Source organism: Triturus cristatus, chromosome 3_2 (genome assembly GCF_964204655.1).
Source record: "Triturus cristatus chromosome 3_2, aTriCri1.1, whole genome shotgun sequence".
Lineage (NCBI taxonomy): Eukaryota > Metazoa > Chordata > Amphibia > Caudata > Salamandridae > Triturus > Triturus cristatus.
In genome coordinates this window covers 537290906-537312110 of record NC_140584.1, presented here as the reverse complement: position 1 = coordinate 537312110, position 21205 = coordinate 537290906, and the positions used below count along the sequence as shown (strand labels likewise).

General features: G+C 47.3%; 1 protein-coding gene across 2 annotated transcripts in view; it reads left to right on the top strand.

Annotated features, from left to right (window-relative positions):
• The window catches only part of QSER1 (glutamine and serine rich 1), a 693647-nt gene that overhangs the window by 167391 nt on the left and 505051 nt on the right, over nt 1-21205 (top strand). For both annotated transcript variants that reach the window (XM_085648248.1, XM_085648247.1), the window contains exon 4: nt 13168-16845. In XM_085648248.1, coding sequence (XP_085504374.1) covers nt 13168-16845 — 3678 coding nt within the window. The remainder of the gene's footprint in view (nt 1-13167; nt 16846-21205) is intronic.

Genomic DNA, 21205 nt, shown 5'->3' with positions numbered 1-21205 from the left:
CGAAAGCGCACAATGCTCGCGTTTTGCAGAGATGTCACGTGTAATCCCACGCTGCGCGTGCACATCTTCTGTCCGTCCATGTGCACGCTTTGGAATCCGTATTGATTCCGAAAGGCCCCTCCCAAGGCGAGGGCAGCGCATGCGCGCTGCTAACGCCAGGCGAGACCTAAAAAGGATGTGTTGTTACTCAACAGTGACATATGGATATTTCAGAGCTCATCCATAATGGGAATCTGTGATGCAGCGAATAGCTAATTCTGATGGGCAGCTCAACGCCTCATCTCTGACTTTTGGGAATTCCCACCTGGCTTAATTTTGCAGATATTTTTGGCACCCCTGCCCTTAAGAGTATGTCAGGCGTTTTCCCCACAGCACTGGCTATGCTGGGGACCAAAGAGGAGGCCCTCCTGAGGCTCAATCAGTGGCCGACTCTGTGTCTCCAGGCAGCGCATAGTGCTGGTGAGTTCAGAACTTGCATCTCTACCATATATTCACTTCATTGCCACCTTCTTCAATATGTAAGTCTACTGGGAAGGGGTTGGAAACACATTTGGGGCACCTAGGGATGGTAACTTCACAGTTTGCTCCACTAAATACATAGATTTCAAAAGTTGTGTTCCAGCATCACACACATGCACAGAAATATTCTACTTTCAGGAATTCATGATAAATCTGTCGAATTAAAAGCAAGTAACTTTTCTGTTCGAGGCATATGAGCTGCAGATTACACGCTTGTGCATAGATCGCCATCTGGTGTTGGGCCCGGATGTTTGCAGTTTGTTTTTCCTCTTGGAAAGTCTTTGGAAGTCACGAGGTCGGTGACTCCTCCTTTGGATCGTATTGCGCATGGGCTTCGGCTCCATCCTCAAGATTGTTTTTTTTCCACCATCGGGCTCGGATGTGATCTTCGCGCTCTGGTTCCGAACAGCTTCCATTTCGACGGTCGACGCGCAATCCTCACCTTAAACCGCGGTATTGTTTAGATCGCGATCTCCCCCACTCGACGCGCCGTCTCATCGTCACGGACCTTCAGTTCCAGTCGTCGACGGCGGCCTTCGGGCTTCTCCAAGCTTCGGTCCTGGCTAATGGAAAGGACTCCATTTAAAAAGTGCCCTTGATGTGGGTCCAAATTCCCCCACACCGATCTCCACGAGGTATGCAATCTCTGCCTCTCCCATGAACACGAGGCTGGAGACTGTCCGGCGTGTAAGTCCTTCCGGTCCAAAAAGACTGTTCGGGACCGAAGAGCCAGAAGAACTATGGCGCACTCCTCGACGACGATTCCGGACGACATCTTCGGAGAAGGCATCGACGCTCCAGAGCAGTACACCGAAGAGGGCCTCGTCAGCGCTTCCGAGGCCGATGACTCCGATGTGGAGGACATCACCCCGGCGCAGAGGGTCGTGAGTACTGAACACACCCCTGCCGGCACCGAAAAAGGCTCCGGTCACGCCTTCACCTCCGGGCCTAGGCAAGACCAAGGACAGTGCTTCCAACACCCCACCTTCGGGCCCGGTGAAGAAGCCAAGCAAGCCTTCTGGCGGCTCGGGCTCGAGCCAGCCTACTCCCAGTACCGATAAGCATGCTTCGGCGCCGAAAAAGAAGCCGATCCCCATATCGACACCGAGCTCCGCACTGAAGCACTCGGGATCGAAACCCAGCTCTTCGGGACCGACAACACCTTCGGTGCCGACCAAAGCACACAAGGCCACCGACACTTCGAGGCTGAAATCCATCTCGGCGCCGACCAAGCGTCCGGAGGTTCCCAAACCAGGTTCCAAACAAAGAACCGGCACGGAAAAGCCTAAAAAGCCAACGGCCCCGATTCCTTCGGCGCCGACGGACAGACCAGCCTCACCGGACCTATTTACACCGGATCCCTTGCAGAAAACACTCACCAAGGATCCAAAAACTCGACATTTGACACATTCTTTCAAAAAGAGACATTTGGAGAAGCCTGCTCCACCTCCGCCTCCAAAAAGGAAGGACTCTGCTACCTCCCCGTTCAGAATACCTTCCCCAACTCCTCCACCTTCTCCCCCCCGCCTTCTCCACCCCCGCCTTCTCCACCCCAACCATATCGTTCTCCCACCCCTTCTCCACAAGATGATGATCACGGGGACCCATATGATGACATAGGGGATGTCCCCCAGGACCTACCCGCAGGGGACCCCACTCCTACAGGATCCCCAGACCCATGGGGTCCCACAAGATGACCTTTACCCATCCAGGCCATCTCCACCAGAGGACTCATTGGGGTTCCACCACCTACTACAAAGGGCGGCACACTATCACGGGGTAGGCTTACATACCGACCCCGTGGAGGAAGATTTCCTCCTCGACACGTTCGACACCACACACAGGTCTACCTCCATATTACCTATGCTTAAAGGAGTGGTAAAGCATGCACCAGAGGTTTTTAAGGACCCAGTTAGAGCCAGGGTCATTAACCCCGCTCATCGAGAAAAAATACAAAGCTGCCCCTACAGATCCCTCCTACATCAGAGGGCCAGCGCCACTAGACTCTCTAGTTGTATCCACTGCACGTAAAAGGGCAAATTCCCAGGCGTCAGGCGAAGCACCACCACCTGACAAAGAGTCAAAGCTACTGGATGCATCAGGGAAACGCACTGCGTCACAAGCAGCCAATATGTGGCGTATCGCCAATACTCAAGCCCTATTGGCCAGATATGACAGGGCACATTATGACGAGTTAGAGAGCATAATGCACCACCTCCCTGAGAAATATAAAGCTAGGGCCAACAAATTAATTCAAGAGGGTAAGACTATCACAAACACCTCTATACGCTGTGCCTTAGATGCGCAGCAGACACAGCTTCCAGGGCCATCAATACAAGCGTCCTCCTCCGTCGCCATGCTTGGCTGAGAATATCAGGGTTTAAACCGGAGGTACAAGCCTCCATCCTTAACCATCCCTTTGATCAGGAACATGTATTTGGCCCAAAGGTAGATGAGGCCCTAGAAAAAATGATACGGATACGGCGAAGTCCATGGGAGCCTTACTGTCACACCCTCCTAGTCGCTCCTTTCGCTGCTCCTCCTTTTGCAGTACATCTAGAGGCTACTCCTCAGATACCGCGTCCACTTCGTACAAATCCCCCACTCAGTCCACCTTCACGAGGGGTTATCAAAGAGGCGGCTATAGGGTTAACAATAATAAAGGCAGAGGCAAAACAAACCAAGCCCGCTCTGCCACAACGCCTACCCAATGACTTCCCCCCACTCACCCCAGACCATTCCACTCCGGTCGGGGGCAGACTCCAACTTTTCCTTCCCGTCTGGGCTACCATCACCTCAGACAAATAGGTGACACAAATAATTCAATCAGGCTACTGCCTAGAACTAATATCTACCCCCCCCCCCCCCCAAACATTCCACCCAGGCAGCGCTCAATGTCACAAGAACATTTAATACTCCTAAAGCAGGAGGTAGTCTCCCTCCTACAGAAACAGGCAATAGAACCCGATCCTACCAACCAACAAAACATGGGAGTCTACTCCCTATATTTTCTCATACCAAAAAGGGACGAGACTCTGCGGTCCATCCTAGATCTCCGGCCCCTAAACACGTACATACACTCCGACCATTTTCATATGGTAACGCTTCAGCAGGTACTTCCGCTCCTCTCCCAAAACGACTTTTTGACCACCCTAGATCTAAAAGACGCGTATTTTCACATTCCGGTGCACAAAGCTCACCGCAAGTTCCTCATATTTGTAGTGGACGGACAACACTTCCAATTCAAGGGGCTCCCGTTCGGAGTCACAACAGCAGCCAAGTACCTAGCAGTGGTAGCAGCACATTTACGAAGACAACACATCCACGTCTTCCCATACTTAGATGACTGGCTAATAAAATCCGGGTCGTACAATCAGTGTGTTCAACACACATCTACCACCATTCAATTACTCCACCAGCTGGGCTTCACAGTAAACCACCAGAAGTCCCATCTCCAACCATCCCACACAAAACTATACCTTGGTGCCACCATAGACACCTCAAGAGCACTAGCCTACCCCAATCCGGCCAGGATTGCAAGCATTCAGGCTCTACGCGCAAAATTCGCACTACAACACTCCCTTCCAGCTCGAGTGTTTATGCAACTAATAGGGATGATGGCCTCTTGCATTTTCATAGTGCCTCACGCAAGACTCCAGATGCGTCCTCTCCAAGAGTGCTTAGCGCGCCAATGGAACCAGGCCCAGGGTCAATTAACAGATCTGGTGTTGGTAGGCGGTCGCACCCATCGCTCTCTGCAGTGGTGAAACACCACAAACCTTTCCAAAGGTCGACCGTTCCTGGACCCGGTTCCTCAAATAGTACTGACAACGGACGCATCGCTCTCCGGCTGGGGAGCTCATCTATTACATCTCACCACACAGGGCAAGTGGACACCTCAACAAAAGTTACTCCATATCAACCATCTGGCGTTACTAGCAATCTTCTTAGCCCTAAAATCTTTCCAAACTTAAATTTCAGGCAAGGCAGTCCTGATCCGAACAGACAACATGACAGCCATGTATTATATCCAAAAACAAGGCGGCACACACTCTCCACAGCTCTCTCACCTAGCACAGAGCATATGGAGATGGGCGATACCCCAGAAAATCTTTCTCCTAGATCAGCATGTCCCAGGAGTCTAAAACACAGTGGCAGATCTGCTCAGCAGACAGACACAACAGATCCACGAGTGGGAGCTTCACCCGCAAGTTCTTCACCCATCCTTTCAAATGTGGGGGCATCCACAGATAGACCTCTTCGCCACCCACGAAAACGCCAAATGCCCAAGCTTTGCCGCCAGATACCCACACCCATTGTCCAAAGGAAATGCGATATGGATGAACTGGTCAGGCAAATTTGCGTACGCTTTTCCGCCTCTCCCACTCATTCCACTAGTGGTGCGCAAACTACAACAACACTCCCTCACACTAATCCTAGTAGCTCCAACGTGGGCCAGACAACCGTGGTATACCACACTGCTGGAACTATCTGTAGTGCCACACCAAAAACTACACCTCTCTCCACACCTCTTAACCCAGGACCATGGAGAGATCAAACACCTGGACCCAGCGCAGCTCAACCTTGCGATCTGGCTCCTGAAATCTTAGAATTCGGGTACCTAAATCTTCCCCCTGAATGTATGAACGTCATCAGAGAAGGTAGAAGACCTACCACTAGAGCGTGCTACGCCGCCAAGTGGAAACGTTTTGTTGTTTATTGCCATAACAACACCATCAATCCACTGGGCGTGTCCATTCAACACATAATAGGCTACTTACTCCACCTACAAAGGTGCAATCTAGCCTATACGTCCATTAGACTACACCTCGCAGCTATTGCAGCTTACCTACAAAACAGGCAACATCTCTCACTCTTCAGAGTACCTGCCATTAAAGCCTTCATGGAAGGCCTTAAAAGAATAATTCCCCCCAGAGTGTCACCCTCACCTGTGTGGAACTTAAATATCGTTCTCACAAGACTAATGGGGCCTCCCTTCGAACCTCTCCATAAATGCGAACTACAGATCCTAACATGGAAAACCGCTTTTCTTGTAGCCATCACTTAGAAGGGTCAGTGAGATACAAGCACTTACCATCCAAGAACCCTTTCTCCAAATGCACCATAACAAAGTTGTTCTCCGTACCAACCCAAAATTCCTCCCTAAAGTCATTTCTCCCTTTCACCTAAACCAAACAGTAGAATTACCAGTATTTTTCTCGCAACCACAGACCGTTGCAGAAAGGGCTCTTCACACACTGGATGTGAAACGAGCATTACTCTACTACATTCAGAGAACACAACCTTTCCGTAAGACCAAACAACTGTTTGTTTCTTTCTCTCCACCACACAAAGGTAACCCCATCTCAAAATCGGGGATAGCTAGGTGGATTGTAAAATGCATTCAAATCTGCTACCATAAAGCAAAGCTATCCATTCCTCCGAAAGCCCTTTCTACACGAAAAATTGGGGCTTCCATGGCTTTCTTAGGGAACATCCCATTAGATGATATCTGCAAAGCAGCTACAAGGTCAACACCGCACACTTTCACCAAACACTATTGTGTAGATGTGCAAACTAAGCAACAAGCTAGTGTGGACCAGGCTGTACTCAAAACATTATTTCAAACCTCTGCAACAGATACGGGTGGTCTCCGCTAACGGTGGGTACTGCTATATAATCTATGCACAAGTGTGTAATCTGCAGCTCATATGCCTCGAACGGAATATGCTACTTACCAGTATGCATCTGGTCTTGGCATGTAGAGCTGCAGATCTACACAGGCCCACCCGCCTCTCCGGCTACCTTTATCTGTTCCAGTTTATCTTATTTAGATAGCACACACATGGGCATCTTCACTGTTACTACTACGCTCCATCTTTCCCTGCTGGCGAAAAACAATCTGAGGATGGAGCCGAAGCCCATGCGCAATACGATCCAAAGGAGGAGTCACCGACCTCGTGACTTCCAAAGACTTTCCAAGAGGAAAAACAAACTGCAAACATCCGGGCCCAACACCAGATGGCGATCTATGCACAAGTGTGTAGATCTGCAGCTCTACATGCCAAGAACAGATGCATACTGGTAAGTAGCATATTCCTTACTAGTTTTGATTTCTGTTTTGTGTACCTAACCTACAGCGTAATTATTAATTTCTCTCTTTCCCTTGCGTGTGGAGTGTTCTCTTGTTTGTAAAATATTACACTTTAATGGCTGCTTTTTGGAGTGCAGGCCTAAAATATGATTTTTTTTTTGTCTGAGCTGTATGTTTTATGTCTGTTCGAGGCATGTGGGCTGCTGAATTCATATCTGTGCATAGATCGCCGCCTAGTGTTGGGTCCGGATGTTTGCACGTTGTTGTCCTGGAAGAGTCTTCGAAGTATCCTTGGATAGGTGACTCCTCCCCTGGACTACAGTGCGCATGGGCATCCTCTCCATCCTCAGATTGTTTTTTTCCGCCATTGGGTTCGGATGTGCTATCTTAGCTCAAGTTAGGAAAATATTTTTTCGAGGCCAAAAGGCCTTTAGTTCGCGTCGGTACTGTTTATCGATCGGGTTTCGATAGAATTTGTTAGTTTACTAACTTTCAGCACCGACTGCTTTCGCATTTACCTGTCCATCGACTACTTCGACGATGGAATCCAGGACGCCATTCAAAAGGTGTCCGGTATGCAATGCGAAGTACCCACACATCGACGTCCATCCGGTGTGCAACAAATGCCTTTCGCCGGACCACGACGAATCAACATGCATGGCCTGTGCCCGGTTCCGCTCGAAGAAGACTCTGCGGAATCGACGAGCGGCGAGACTCGAGGCGCAGCACGCGGCACCGGCCCCAACAGACATCTTCGGCGAGGCCGAAGACGTCGAAGAATTGGAAGTCTTGCCCTCCAGTCCCGTTTCCGAACACGAACCCGGATCGGACGAGGAAGACGAGTCACTCTTCCACAGAGGTGAAGACGACACCGAGGTAGGAGACGACGAGGAGGCCTTCGGGGCCGAAGAAAGTAGCTCCAATGATGAACAAGGCCTACCTGTTCAAACCGTTCAAACACCAGTGCCACAGCCTATGGCTCCGGTCGAGGGATCGCCTTCGGGCCTTACCCGAGACCCATCCCGCAGTTCTTCGGCCCCGCCCTCGGGCCCGGCCTCGGACGTTCAGCGGCAGCCATTACTACATAAACAGGCTGGTTTCCCTACCACAAAACCGAAACCGAAAGCTGCTCAGGTTCCACCGAAACCGAAACTGAAAGTAGCGCTGGTCGGATCGAGGCCTTCGACGCCAGCGCACCGCGTCGGCACCGACCGCACCAAGAGGGACTTCGGTGCCGAACTTGAAGCGGGCGACGTTGGAGTCGACAAACGGAAAAAAGCCATCGGCACCGACAAACCTGCTCGGCTACCGGCACTGACGACACCAAGGGCCGTACCGCCTGCTGTGTCTCACATCGCTCCCTCGACGACACCTAAGCCTCAGGTATCGAAGACTTCGACGGTGATCTCTTCACCCCGACTCGATGACCCGCCGGCGCCGAAAAAATCTACGGCCGCCTCTACGAGCCTGGCCGGTGCCAAAGCCTCGAAGGCGCCCCAAGTACGACCTGGTGCGACGCAAGGCAGCAAAACCACACCTGTCCTACAGGACACGTCGGGCTCCGGTTCGGTCGGAGCTCCCGCAGCCTCTTCGGTGCCGACCAACATTACCTTCGGCTTGCCTCCGTCAACAATCCCGAAAATGTTCCAACTCAGGACAAGGGTCACCCAACCTACGGTCACACCTGCTGAGACGTCTCCGGCACGTATCATCGACGCCGGCACTGGCAGGATGATTCTCCAAGACCGAAGGATAACTTCGGAGCCGCCATTGGACCCTTTCAGGATCCCACTAAAAAGGAAGTTGCCTGCAGAATCGGAACCTCTCCTTTATGAACCCTTCCATTCATCCTGCCAGGATCCACACCGGTTCTCCCCCACACGCTCCGATACAGACGCATTGGAGGACTACATGGCTGACCAAGTCCCCTACCATGTAGACACGGACCCTGATGACCAGCAGGACCCTGATCAAACTTGGGGCGACCCTGCAGACCCCAGTGCACCTCTCGATGCACAGGACCCACAACTCTATGGGGCAAAGACATCTCCTACGGAGGATACTGCGGCGTTCAATGCTCTTATCGAACGTGCTGCCAATAACCATGGGGTGCAGCTTCACTCTGATACCATCGAAGATGACTTTCTAATGTACACCTTTGCATCCTCAGAAAGACATGTAAAGACTCTGCCAATGTTGAAGGGGGTCCTCAAACCAGCCAAGGACATTTTCAAAGAACCCACCAGGGCACGAGTGATAAACCCCAGGATTGATAAAAAATACAGATCAGCACCTGGGGATCCTACTTACATCAGAGGACAATTACCACTCGACTCCATCGTCGTAGCGAATGCACGCAAGAGGGCACACTCGCAAACAACAGGTGACGCTCCTCCCCCGGACAAAGAGTCCAAGGTGTTAGAAACCTCTGGCAAGCGAGTTGCCGCCCAAGCTGCCAACATATGGCGCATAGCCAACACTCAGGCGCTCCTTGCTCGCTATGATAGAGCGCACTATGACACACTTGAGCAAATATTCCAACATCTCCCTGACCAGTTCAAGGAAGGCGCTGAAATGCTCATCAGAGAAGGACAGCTACTAACGAACGCTTCCATCAAATGCGCACTAGATGCTGCAGACACGGCTGCCAGAGCCATAAACACAAGCGTCATGTTGCGACGACATGCCTGGCTACGGATCTCAGGATTCAAGCCTGAGGTACAAAACAATATACTGAACCAGCCCGTCAACCCCGACTATTTATTCGGGCCAGAGGTTGACACCACCCTCGAAAAGATAAAAAAGGATACGGACACTGCAAAGTCCATGGGCGCACTACAAACTCAGTCCTTTCGGAGCGGCTCCTTTCGTCGCCCCGGAAACAAGGGAGCAGGTAGAGGACAGGGGTCACAACAAACATATAACAAAGGCAATACACAGACCACCTATGATAAAAACACCCGAGGTGGATATCGTGGCTCCAGCACAAAGGGCAGAGGACGCGGCTACGGCAACACCAGGTCCTCCCCCAAGAACAAGCAGTGACGCCCTCTCCCTTCCTCCCGACCACATAACACCTGTCGGGGGAAGGCTACAAAGGTTCCTGTCCACGTGGAATTCCATCACCACGGACAGGTGGGTCAAAGATATTATAAAATACGGTTACTGTCTGGAGTTAACCTCCACTCCACCCACAATACCACTAAGAAACTGTCCTATGTCCTCAGAGCACTTAACGCTCTTACAGCAAGAAGTGCAAAGTATGCTTCTAAAAGGCGCTATAGAGGTCGTACCCATCCACGAGCAGGGTGCGGGAGTATACTCCCTCTACTTCTTAATTCCGAAAAAGGACGGGTCGCTCAGACCTATATTGGACCTGAGACCCCTGAACCAGTACATTCTTTCAGAGCACTTTCATATGCTCACTCTACAGCAAGTCCTTCCGCTTCTCAAGCAGGGAGACTTCCTAACCACACTGGACCTCAAGGATGCGTACTTTCACATACCCATCCACCCCTCACACAAAACATACCTCAGGTTCACTGTTCAAGGGCAGCACTATCAGTTCAAAGTCCTTCCCTTCGGCGTGACAACAGCGCCCAGGGTTTTCACGAAGTGCCTAGCTACGGTGGCAGCACATCTACGGAGGCAGCATATACACGTCTACCCCTACCTAGACGACTGGCACGTTCAAGCGAAGTCAGCCCAGCAATGTGCAAGCCACATGTCCCGCACCATTCACCTTCTTCACAGTCTGGGATTCTCACTGAATTATCCAAAGTCCCATCTCCAGCCCGCACACGTACAACAGTACCTAGGTGCGACTATAGACACTCTGGCGGCCACAGCTCAGCCAAACTTAGTGAGGATCAACAGCATACAACTGCTGATCTCCAAATTCAAACCCAATCACTCACTTCCAGCGCGAGTATTTATGCAGTTGATAGGCATGATGGCCTCCTGCATCTTCATAGTCCCGCACGCGAGATTACATATGCGCCCACTTCAGGAGTGCCTAGCACGTCAGTGGAATCAGGCTCAAGGACAGTTAAAGGACCTAGTGTTGGTGAGCGGTCGGGCATACAACTCTCTGCATTGGTGGAATCCACAAAACCTTTGCAAGGGCCGACCGTTCCAAGAGCCTGTCCCACAAATAGTACTGACAGCGGACGCGTCTCTCCAGGGATGGGGAGCTCATGTACTCCACTACACAGTGCAAGGACTATGGACAACACAACAAAAGAAGTTGCACATCAACCTTCTGGAATTGATGGCAATCTTCCTAGCCATGAAGGCATTCAAAGTACATCTATGCAACAAGGTCGTGTTGATCCGGACGGACAACATGACCGCAATGTACTACATACAGAAACAGGGAGGCACACACTCTCCACAGCTGTCTCATCTGGCTCAGAGCATGTGGAAGTGGGCCATTCAGAGGAACATGTTCCTCATGGCGGAACACCTCCCTGGCAAGGACAACCAGATGGCGGATCTGCTCAGCAGACACAGCCACCAAATGCACGAGTGGGAGTTACACCCATCAGTACTCCAACCGTACTTTCAGCAGTGGGGTCATCCGGAGATAGACCTATTCGCGACAAGCGAAAACGCAAAATGCCCAAGCTTCGCCGCCAGATTCCCACATCCGCAGTCGCAGGGCAATGCGATATGGATGAACTGGTCCGGCAGATTTGCGTACGCTTTTCCCCCAGCGCCATTGATACCGCTAGTGGCCCGCAAACTCCGACAACACTCCCTGACACTCGTCCTAGTTGCTCCCACGTGGGCACGCCAGCCGTGGTACACCACCTTCCTCGAACTTTCCGTGGTGCCGCATCAAAGGCTGCGGATCAAACCCGCGCATTTGACGCAGAACCATGGAGAGGTTCAGCACCCAGATCCGCAACAGCTGAATCTGGCGATCTGGCTCCTGAAGTCCTAGAGTTTGGCTATCTCAACCTGCCACCTGACTGTATGGACATCATCAAGGAGGCCAGGAGACCCACTACCAGAGCTTGCTATGCAGCCAAATGGAAAAGGTTCGTCATTTATTGCGGTAATAATGACATCAACCCGCTGGACGCATCCATCCAAAACATCATCTGTTATCTCTTACACCTATATCGATGCAATCTGGCGTACACCTCTATACGTGTCCATTTGACCGCAATATCAGCCTATCTGCAAACCAGGCAGCACCTCTCTCTATTCAGAGTGCCTGCCATCAAAGCATTCTTGGAAGGGCTCAAACGAGTCATTCCACCTAGTCACCCACCGGCTCCAATGTGGAACCTCAACTTGGTCCTCACACGCCTGATGGGTCCACCCTTTGAACCTCTACACTCATGCGAGATTCAATTCCTTACCTGGAAAGTGGCCTTCCTAGTAGCGATCACTTCCCTCAGAAGAGTTAGTGAACTCCAGGCACTAACCGTTCAAGAGATATTTATTCAGGTTCACGCCAACAGGGTCGTACTACGTACCAACCCCAAGTTCATGCCCAAGGTAATATCGCAGTTCCACATGAACCAGACTATTGAACTGCCCGTTTTCTTCCAAAACCCACAAACTGTTGCAGAAAGGGCACTACATACACTAGATGTACGGAGGGCCCTCATGTACTACATCGACAGGACTAAACCATTCAGGAAGACAAAACAACTGTTCGTTGCCTTTGCCCCACACCACAAAGGTAACGCCATCTCCAAAGCAGGGATAGCCAGATGGATAGTTAAGTGTATTCAAATCTGTTATCAAAAGGCAAAACGCACATTAACTATTCCACCACGAGCCCACTCAACACGTAAGTTGGGGGCTTCCATGGCCTTCCTAGGAAATATTCCCCTGCATGATATATGCAGAGCAGCCACATGGTCCACTACACACACATTTACAAAACACTATTGCGTAGATGTGCAGTCAAAACAGCAGGCAGCTGTAGGACAGGCTGTTCTCAAAACACTTTTTCAGACCGCTGCAGCTGGCACGGGTAGCCGCCGCTAATAGAGGGCACTGCTATGTATTCTATGCACAGATATGAATTCAGCAGCCCACATGCCTCGAACTGAATATGCTACTTACCAGTATGCATCTGTTCTTGGCATGTAGGGCTGCTGACATTCATATCGCCCTCCCTCCTCCCCGGCGCCTGTCGCAGCTGCAGCTCTCAGAATTACTGCTAGCATGGTCATCACTTTCTGTATCTACTCCATCACTGCCACAATGGCGAAAAACAATCTGAGGATGGAGAGGATGCCCATGCGCACTGTAGTCCAGGGGAGGAGTCACCTATCCAAGGATACTTCGAAGACTCTTCCAGGACAACAACGTGCAAACATCCGGACCCAACACTAGGCGGCGATCTATGCACAGATATGAATGTCAGCAGCCCTACATGCCAAGAACAGATGCATACTGGTAAGTAGCATATTCAATATTCTTCCCAACCCCAGTTCTCCATAATTGCTGTTGAAACTTATTGACGTCAATAATGTGTGTTGCGTTACCATATTTTCAAGTAGATAATTTATTTTTCTTCTTACGTTTTCCAGCGATGCACTCAACTGCAGACCTCTTTGTTACTGGAGCCCTACCAACATCGGGAACATTTCCACCAACCTCCGCTCTTTCGGCCTATCAGCACCCTAGCACCTTTAGCACTAGAAACTTTGCAACTACACCAACTTTAACACTTCAAGATGGAACCTTTAGTGCTGCATCCAATGGTCTTTTAGCTCATGACCCATTATTGCAGCTGAAAAGTTCACAGTGCACTATTCCAACAGCATTGACATTTGACCGTCTTGGAAGTTCAGTATTAACATCAAGCCTACCACCACAATCTTCCACGTATCGATCAGCTCAAGAGTCTGCACCACATCTCTTGCAACCTCAGTTTAGTTTGTTGCCTTCAGCACTTGCAGGGGCTCAACAGGTTTCTCAAGCATACAGTCCAGCTGTTTTTGCCGGTTCAACTGGCTCTATTGAAAGAGTACTTCAGCGGGAATGTAGTGTTATTAAGCACCATCAGCGGCCTTCAAGTACACAGTCTGTTCAGGCACAACTGGCTGGTTCACATCATTCCTTACAGACTTATCTTTCTAGTGCAAGCGGTATACATTTTCCGGATACATCAAGACAGTCAACGTTGTCCTGTAGTCCTTTAGCTGACATTACTCAGGTAAGCAATGGTGGATTACAGCAGAAGACTTCTCGAGTCACAGTGGAACTTGCTCAGTCATACACATCTGCAATTCCATCATCTGGTTATCCCCTCTCCTCAGCAAAAGGCAAAAACTGTTCTACGAAACCACCTCCAATCTCAACCAAAACTTCCAAGCCCCAAAGTGTAGTCCTTCCTGTGCAGACTCAAAGCTATGCTAAATCTGCGCAAAGTCAGAGTTCTGTGATCTCTACCCAAGCACAGATCTATTCAACTGCACAGTTGCCAAGTCTTCTGTCAGTAAGCCAGTCCCAGACATTTATTTCAACGCAGTCACCGAATATTCCAACAATTAGTGATTCTCAGACATTCTCTTCCATCAAATCTGAGAAACTGCCTTCATTATATAAAACCATGAATTCATATTCTGCGCAGTCGCAAGCCATTACGTCTGACAGTCAAACAGTAAATTACTCCACAGGTCAGCAGCATTCACTACCTTCAATCTCAAATGAAAACTATTCTGATCAAGCAAGAAACCTTTCTTCTGCTACCCCATCTCAAAGTTACACTTCCAGTCAATCTCAGGGTTTATCTCCACTTAGCCAGTCCCCGATTAACTATTCATTTCAGTCTCATGCTGCTTTGTCAGATAGCTCTTCAGTTAGTTACTCTTCAGGACAAAATTTAACATCATCACCTTCGCTTCAGTTTTCCTCCTCTTCTGGAGTTCAGAATTTGTCAACATCTAGTCCAAGACAGAATTATATTTCTATGCCTTCTTCACAAAGTTCTAGAACACCGGATTCCACATCTCCACAATCTCAGACATTTTTATCAACGTCACAGTCTCCATTTACATCTCCCACACGCCCACAGACATTGCTTAATAGCAGGATAAACTCAGATGTAAAAACATATGCCAATGAAGGAAAATTGCATTCCAGTATGTATTCTTCGGCAAAGCAGGAAGCTGAATTTCAAATGCAAGATTTGCAAGCATTACAACAGCATAATGCATTGGAGTCCTCCGCTCGACGACTTGCCGAGCATGAAATTGGTGACCCAGAATCAGCATATAGGGTTTCTAAGGCAGATGAGAAATATCATTCTCCGAGTGTAATCAGAAGCAGTTCTCGCCTTGACGATCAGGGCGTTGGGCTTTCACTCCAGGGGTCTAAAAGGGATGGAAGAATGGTTAGTTCTGTGGCACCGGTTAACCAACATATCGGTCATATTGATAGTGTTGTCAACCTTGACCTGAAACACACAGCTAATTTATTGCAGACATCACATGAGCGGGTACATGGTAAAGAGTTAAATCAACAGAGCCAAGTCGTAAATAAAGTGCATGAAACTAAGCTTGAAGAAAATGTGGGCAATATTTCCAGCACTCCACAAACTCAGACTCCTGCTTTAAGACAAGCTGAACAGGTGACTTTACCAAATGCCCAGGCACTTTTGGAGTCTGCGTGTGATTTAGAAATGCTTCAACAGTCAATCTTTGGACAAACAAAGACTTCACCTCAAGGGCTATTAATTCACAGCACTCAGCAGATAACCCATCCATTTCTACAAATGGAAACTCATGATATTCATAACAATATAGGACAAACTCAGCACCAGACACAGCCTCAAAATTCTGACATTATGAAGATGGATATCACTGTGCCTGCAAAATCTATACAACAGCAAAAAAAAACTATAAAAGATAATTTTAGGCATCATAATACGCAAGACTCCAAGAATCAATTTGTTTCACTCAGTTCAATGTGTTTCCCTGAGTCAATGCTTCTTACTGATGAAAGGAATATCCTCTCTAATGTTGATGATATCTTAGCCGCTACTGCTGCAGCTTGTGGAGTAACCACGCAGGAGTTTGCCAAAGCTGCTTCTAACAATGAAAATATGTCTGTGGAAAATGGGAATGATTTAAAACCTCACTATCAGTCCGATGTTAGACCTCTTTCTCCAAGCTTTAATACTTCACAAGTCTCAGTTGAAAAGCATGAAGATATAAATGCAGAGTCTATGAATGCTGGACAAATGTTGCTAAATCTTTCACAAGTGGCTACAGTCCATTCAAAAAATGCTCCCTTTGCTAAAAAACACATTGAACTGTCTGATCAAAGTTTATGTAGTGGAATTGCCTCTTCATCCCATAGGCCAGGTATTGAGGAGCATCTGCTTCCGTCTGCCACAGTTAACAGAGAGCAAAACACTAATTCAATCACTGAGGGAAACAGTGATGGGCAAGATTGTGCATTCAGCAATATTAAAGATCAACACTATTCCTGTGGCAACAGTCTAAGAGAAGAGACGTCTGTGTCAGATAATGATTTTAATAGGTGCATTGACGATGATAATGTAGCTAATAACGAAACTAATGTTTTAACCCCAATAAGCACTGACCCACCATCATGCCATAATTCTGGTAATACCACAGATGACGATAACAAAGATACAGCACCCAGTAACATTCAAACAAATCAAGAAACATCACATCTTTCAAACAGATCTGTTCCAGAGGATGAGAATGCAAACCAGAAACAGACGATAAATGACCCACTAGTGAAACGGCAAATTTCAAAAGCAATTGATATAAGTCTGCCTTGTTCACCAGCTGACATTGCAGACAGCTATTTTGACAGTTTTCAACATCAAGAAAGAATAAGACAAAAAATTAAAGAGGTAGAGGAACAACAGCCAGAAGTTAAGTCTGGCTTTATTGGTTCTTTTTTAGATTTTCTAAAAGGTGAACCAAAGCTTTCCCCTCCTCCTAAGGTTCCTAGTCGGACTAAACGGCCTGCTGCCCCTATACTGAGGGCTCCATTTTTGCAACATGTGCCGTTTAAGAATTTGCCTTTAATGTCACCGGTTTCTCCTCTTGATATTGAGCATACAGAGACACAGAAAATCGTGGAGGATGGCTCTAAGAAAAATCTGGAAACTTTGCCATCATTTTCTTCTTCTGATGAAGATTCAGGAGGAGGTCGTGATCTGCAGAACAGCATTTCAACAGCATTGTCTGCTTTAGATGATACTTCTGACAGAAAGAACAAAGCAGGTAAACAAAATTTTGTTAACCCTTGCAACAACGTTATAGTTGAACACTTAAGCACCATATAATTGTATAATAAGGTGTATTAGCCTAAACTTTTAATAGAAACAGGTTTCTTTACTGAAGGTAAGTTTGTAATGAACCTCTTATGAATTTGTCACACACACTAACTTCAAAGTTTAATGTTGCACACTAAGAAAGTAGCTACTTAAGAATGTGTCTTTGATACTTTATGTGGTTCTATGGATGCACATAAATGTGTCTGTATTTCTCCAGCAACAATTAATGAACACTTAATGAACCAACCCAAAGATGAAAAAAAAAATCCAGACCCAAAGCATAAAATAACAAAACAAAGATGAAAATCCAGGGTGTAAATGCATTGAAACGTGCAGAAATTTTGAAAGGATGAAAAGGATATGTCCCTGAAATTACACTTTCTCTTGAGCTGTGGAAAAAAATGATGTAGCAGTATTTACATTTTAATAAATCTTCATTGTGTCCACACATCTTCAAAGGAGTGTGCACCAAATAATAAAATGTGATTTAGCTGTTGTTGCAGCTCATAGGATGGATACACATGTTGCTTATACTGCTACCATCTAGTTTTAAGGTTACAATACTACAGTTTATTAACAAGCGTGTGCAGAATGATTCATATTGTCTCTACCAGAACACTTCAATTCAACAGCATGCAGAGTCCTCTCTTGATTATTACCTATTTATTTCCCTATCAAAAACCTGCTGCAGGTGCATCTGCGTGTCATGGATTTGTTGTAACTATCTAGTTAGTGCTTTATAGTCAGAGGGGGGGCAGGAAGGTTTGCATGTGACTCTACAAAACTTCAGGCTTTCGGTTTGCCACATTTTTTATTGTAAATCACATGCTGTGCATAGACTTCATAACAATACCAGCCCCTTAGAGGCCATGGCTGATGGAAAGTAGTAGCTTTCTTGGGAAGTACTCCATCCCAGACAACTGGAGAGCTTCAACATGAGCACCAGCACACACCTTTGCAAGGCATTAGTGTGATGATTATATCTATGCAAGGAAAGAAGCACATATGTGGCAAACTGTCTTGAAGATCTGCTGATCATGTTGCAGCTCTCCAGTTGTCTGCTGCTGGAGTGCTTCCCAAGAAGGCTATATTGTTACAGGCTTAATATTTACCATCAAATGGCCAACATGCAATCCCTACCTTTAGAATAGGGTTTTGTTTAGATATGGTGGTTCAAGACAGCAAACAACGTATTTGTTTTTCTGACTTATTATATCAACTTAATACATTAAAGACCTCTTTACATATTTGAGACTAAGGTTCGCTCTTGTTGATATTGATGATTTGGATAGAAAGTAGGCAATTTGATTGCCTGATTGGCGTGAAAAGGTGATATTACCTTGTCTAAATAATATTTGTGAATCCATAGAACCACCTTGTCTTTAAGTGCATATTGGTCTTCCGCAGATTCCGTATTAAATGACACTGCTAAAGTAGTGATCACCACCAAAATATGTATTTCCAAAGTAGGACTTGTAACAGATTCTACCCATTAATCTTTTTAACACAGTGGTGCAGGCCCAGGACGGTGGGCTAGGTGTTCCTTGGTAGTAGAATTTTCTCTAAACTTATGACAGAAATTCTCAACACCTAAGGCATCTGTTTGTCTTGCAGGTATACAGCAATTGCAGCTTAGTGTAAAATACTGGAACTGTAAGCTAAACCACGCCATTGTAAATAAAGGAAATATTTTACAGCATCAGTAGTTGAACCTCCAGGGAATTAGTTAAGACTGTAGCAGTGTAAGCTGTGAATATTTTCCCAGCAGCATATCAATCCCTTGCCTTTGGATGTCATGTCCTATTTAAAATATCCATACACTCTTGAGATAACTGTAAGTTGAGAAGTCTTGGGTGATAAATCTGACCTTGGTGGTGCGTCACCATTTCTTAAAAATGTAGCAGCTTGCAAAGATGCAAAGAACATGTCATGAACATAGGTGCACCTAAGAATAACTTCTTTGAAATCTATACATTTTTGACCTCACAAAAGGATTGAGTGGTAGTGGAGGTAAAACATAAGCAAATATCTCTCAACAGTATAGCCACAGTGGTTTTCTCAGCTCAGGAGATCTGCAAAGCTGTTGTCTACTCCTGTCAAGTGCACTGCTTGCATCTGGATGTGTTTTGCAAAAGGCCAATGCCAAATATTTTGATCATGGTAAGACAGCTGGGGTAAAGGTGTTCCTCCCTGCTTAGAACTACTTTGCCCCTGAGATGTATTTATGAAACCATAAGAACTAGGAATACCTCATTCAGTCCCAGTATATTGATGATGTGCTGCTGCATCTCTGTGATGTTTCATTTACCTTTAACTGCTAGCCCTGTCATGTGCATCCTCCTACTCATGACAAAGGAGTCTGTAGTGAGTTTTAGTTGTGGCTGAAGTTCTGCAAATCAGTAACAGATGTTCCTGTTTCACTATAGCAACCTATGCCTGACGTGCGACAGTAACAGTAGAAGTAATCATATGCGTAGGAGTTCAAAATAAACAAGCGCGTGGCCTACTAGCATAGTACAGCTGCCAGTCTAGGAGGAGATGTGACGTAATGGCCAGAGCTACCGACCTTGGAACTGTGAAACCAAGTTTGAGTCCTGGACTCAGTCGCTGGGTAAATCATTTAATCTCACTATGCCCAAAAATGTGCAACCTTAGTGCTCATGTAAAGCACTTTAAAGAAGTTTGAAGTGTATTTAAAAAAAAAAGAAATTAAAAAAATACAACTGCAGGCTCTTTTTAAAAAATGTTTTTTTTTTTACATTTCTTTATTGTTCAATATAACTAGGCCTGGGCGGTGAACTTCGCTCAGTTTGCGGAGTTTTCTGCACTCCACACTCCGCGGAGTGCAGAAAACTCCACTTAGCGATGTGCAGCGGAGTTTTTTCCCAGCTTGCAAATGGTAAGTTCGCGAACGGTAAGTTCACGAGCACGAGCTCTCCCTCGGTTAGAATTTCGGGTAGAATTTCTACCCGAGTGGCAGGAATGCCAGCACAAACTGCAGTTTGCACTGCACTCCGCCACTCACGGAACTTAGCGGAGTTTTTTTGTCACTTCGCGGAGGTCCGCATATCAAAACTCTGCGAACTACGCCCTGGCCTGAACATAACCAGTGCAATATACACATTGCATCATTTATACATTGTATCTCAACATGGTTCTAATGAAATAGTGTTCAAAAGACTTATGTTAACAGTTTTTCCCCATGAGGGATTACAATTATTGAACATATTTCATTGTTTTTTTTTTTTTTTTAAACTTTATTTATATTTTCAAATTGAGAACAGCACATTCACTATATAATCAGAACAGTACGCACACTTTGAAATGGACAGGTATGCATCAGAACATGTCCGTGGCTGTGGGCTTCAGTTCTCAAATGTTCAGGAGTAGGAACAATCATATCCTGGGGGGGGGGGGAATCCATCCTGTTCAATTATGTAAGTGTCACGTACATTACAGAGCACACTGTATTCCATGATCGCAGTGAATCCCAGATGCACAGGTAAATTGTCATCAAGCACATAGTGTACATCAAATAGTGTAGGCTATTCCCCCGTCATAGTGAGATTCCTCCCGCTGCAACAAGAGCACACACCACTCTGCAATCTCCAGCCCACAAGGCACTACAACATGGGGGGGATCTCACTATCACCCTCTGCAGCTGCGGGGTTACTCGGAGGGGAGCATGCGGTGTGAGCCAGTAATGTTTAAGAGGACCCCATATGTCCTTTGGTCTCGAGGTACGGGGCAGCGTCTACGCATATATTAGAAGTTGGTCCTGCCAGTACACCACATCCCTCGGCCCGCCCTCTACCCTGTCTGCATGCAACTCTCCGCTTTGATAGTAACAGTGAGAGTGTAACCAGGCGACAACATGCTTTGGGGATATGTTTGTGTAGCCTAGAAGCGCAACTAGGGGGTCGCACACTATTGGTAAGTCTATCATTTCAGAGAGAGCCGCAAAAATCTGTTCCCAATATTCCATCACCTTCGGGCATTTCCAGGCCAAGTGCAGGAATCCAGTTTCGGCTCCACCGCACCTATCACATCTATCAGCATCTCGCAGCCCAAAGCGATGCAGCCTAACCGGGGTGTAGTACATACGTTGCAGAACAGATTACATTGTTTAACGAACATGCTAACCCTCCTAAGCTCCCCCTCCCTTAACTATCGGACCCGCTAGATGATATTTTATCTCCATATCTAACGTAGTTTGTTAGGTGTCTATTGACCTTATTTCCTGATTATGACTAGCCGTCTCACTGTGGTGTTCTTCCTCCCCCGGGACAGTCGAAGTCTGTGAGGTC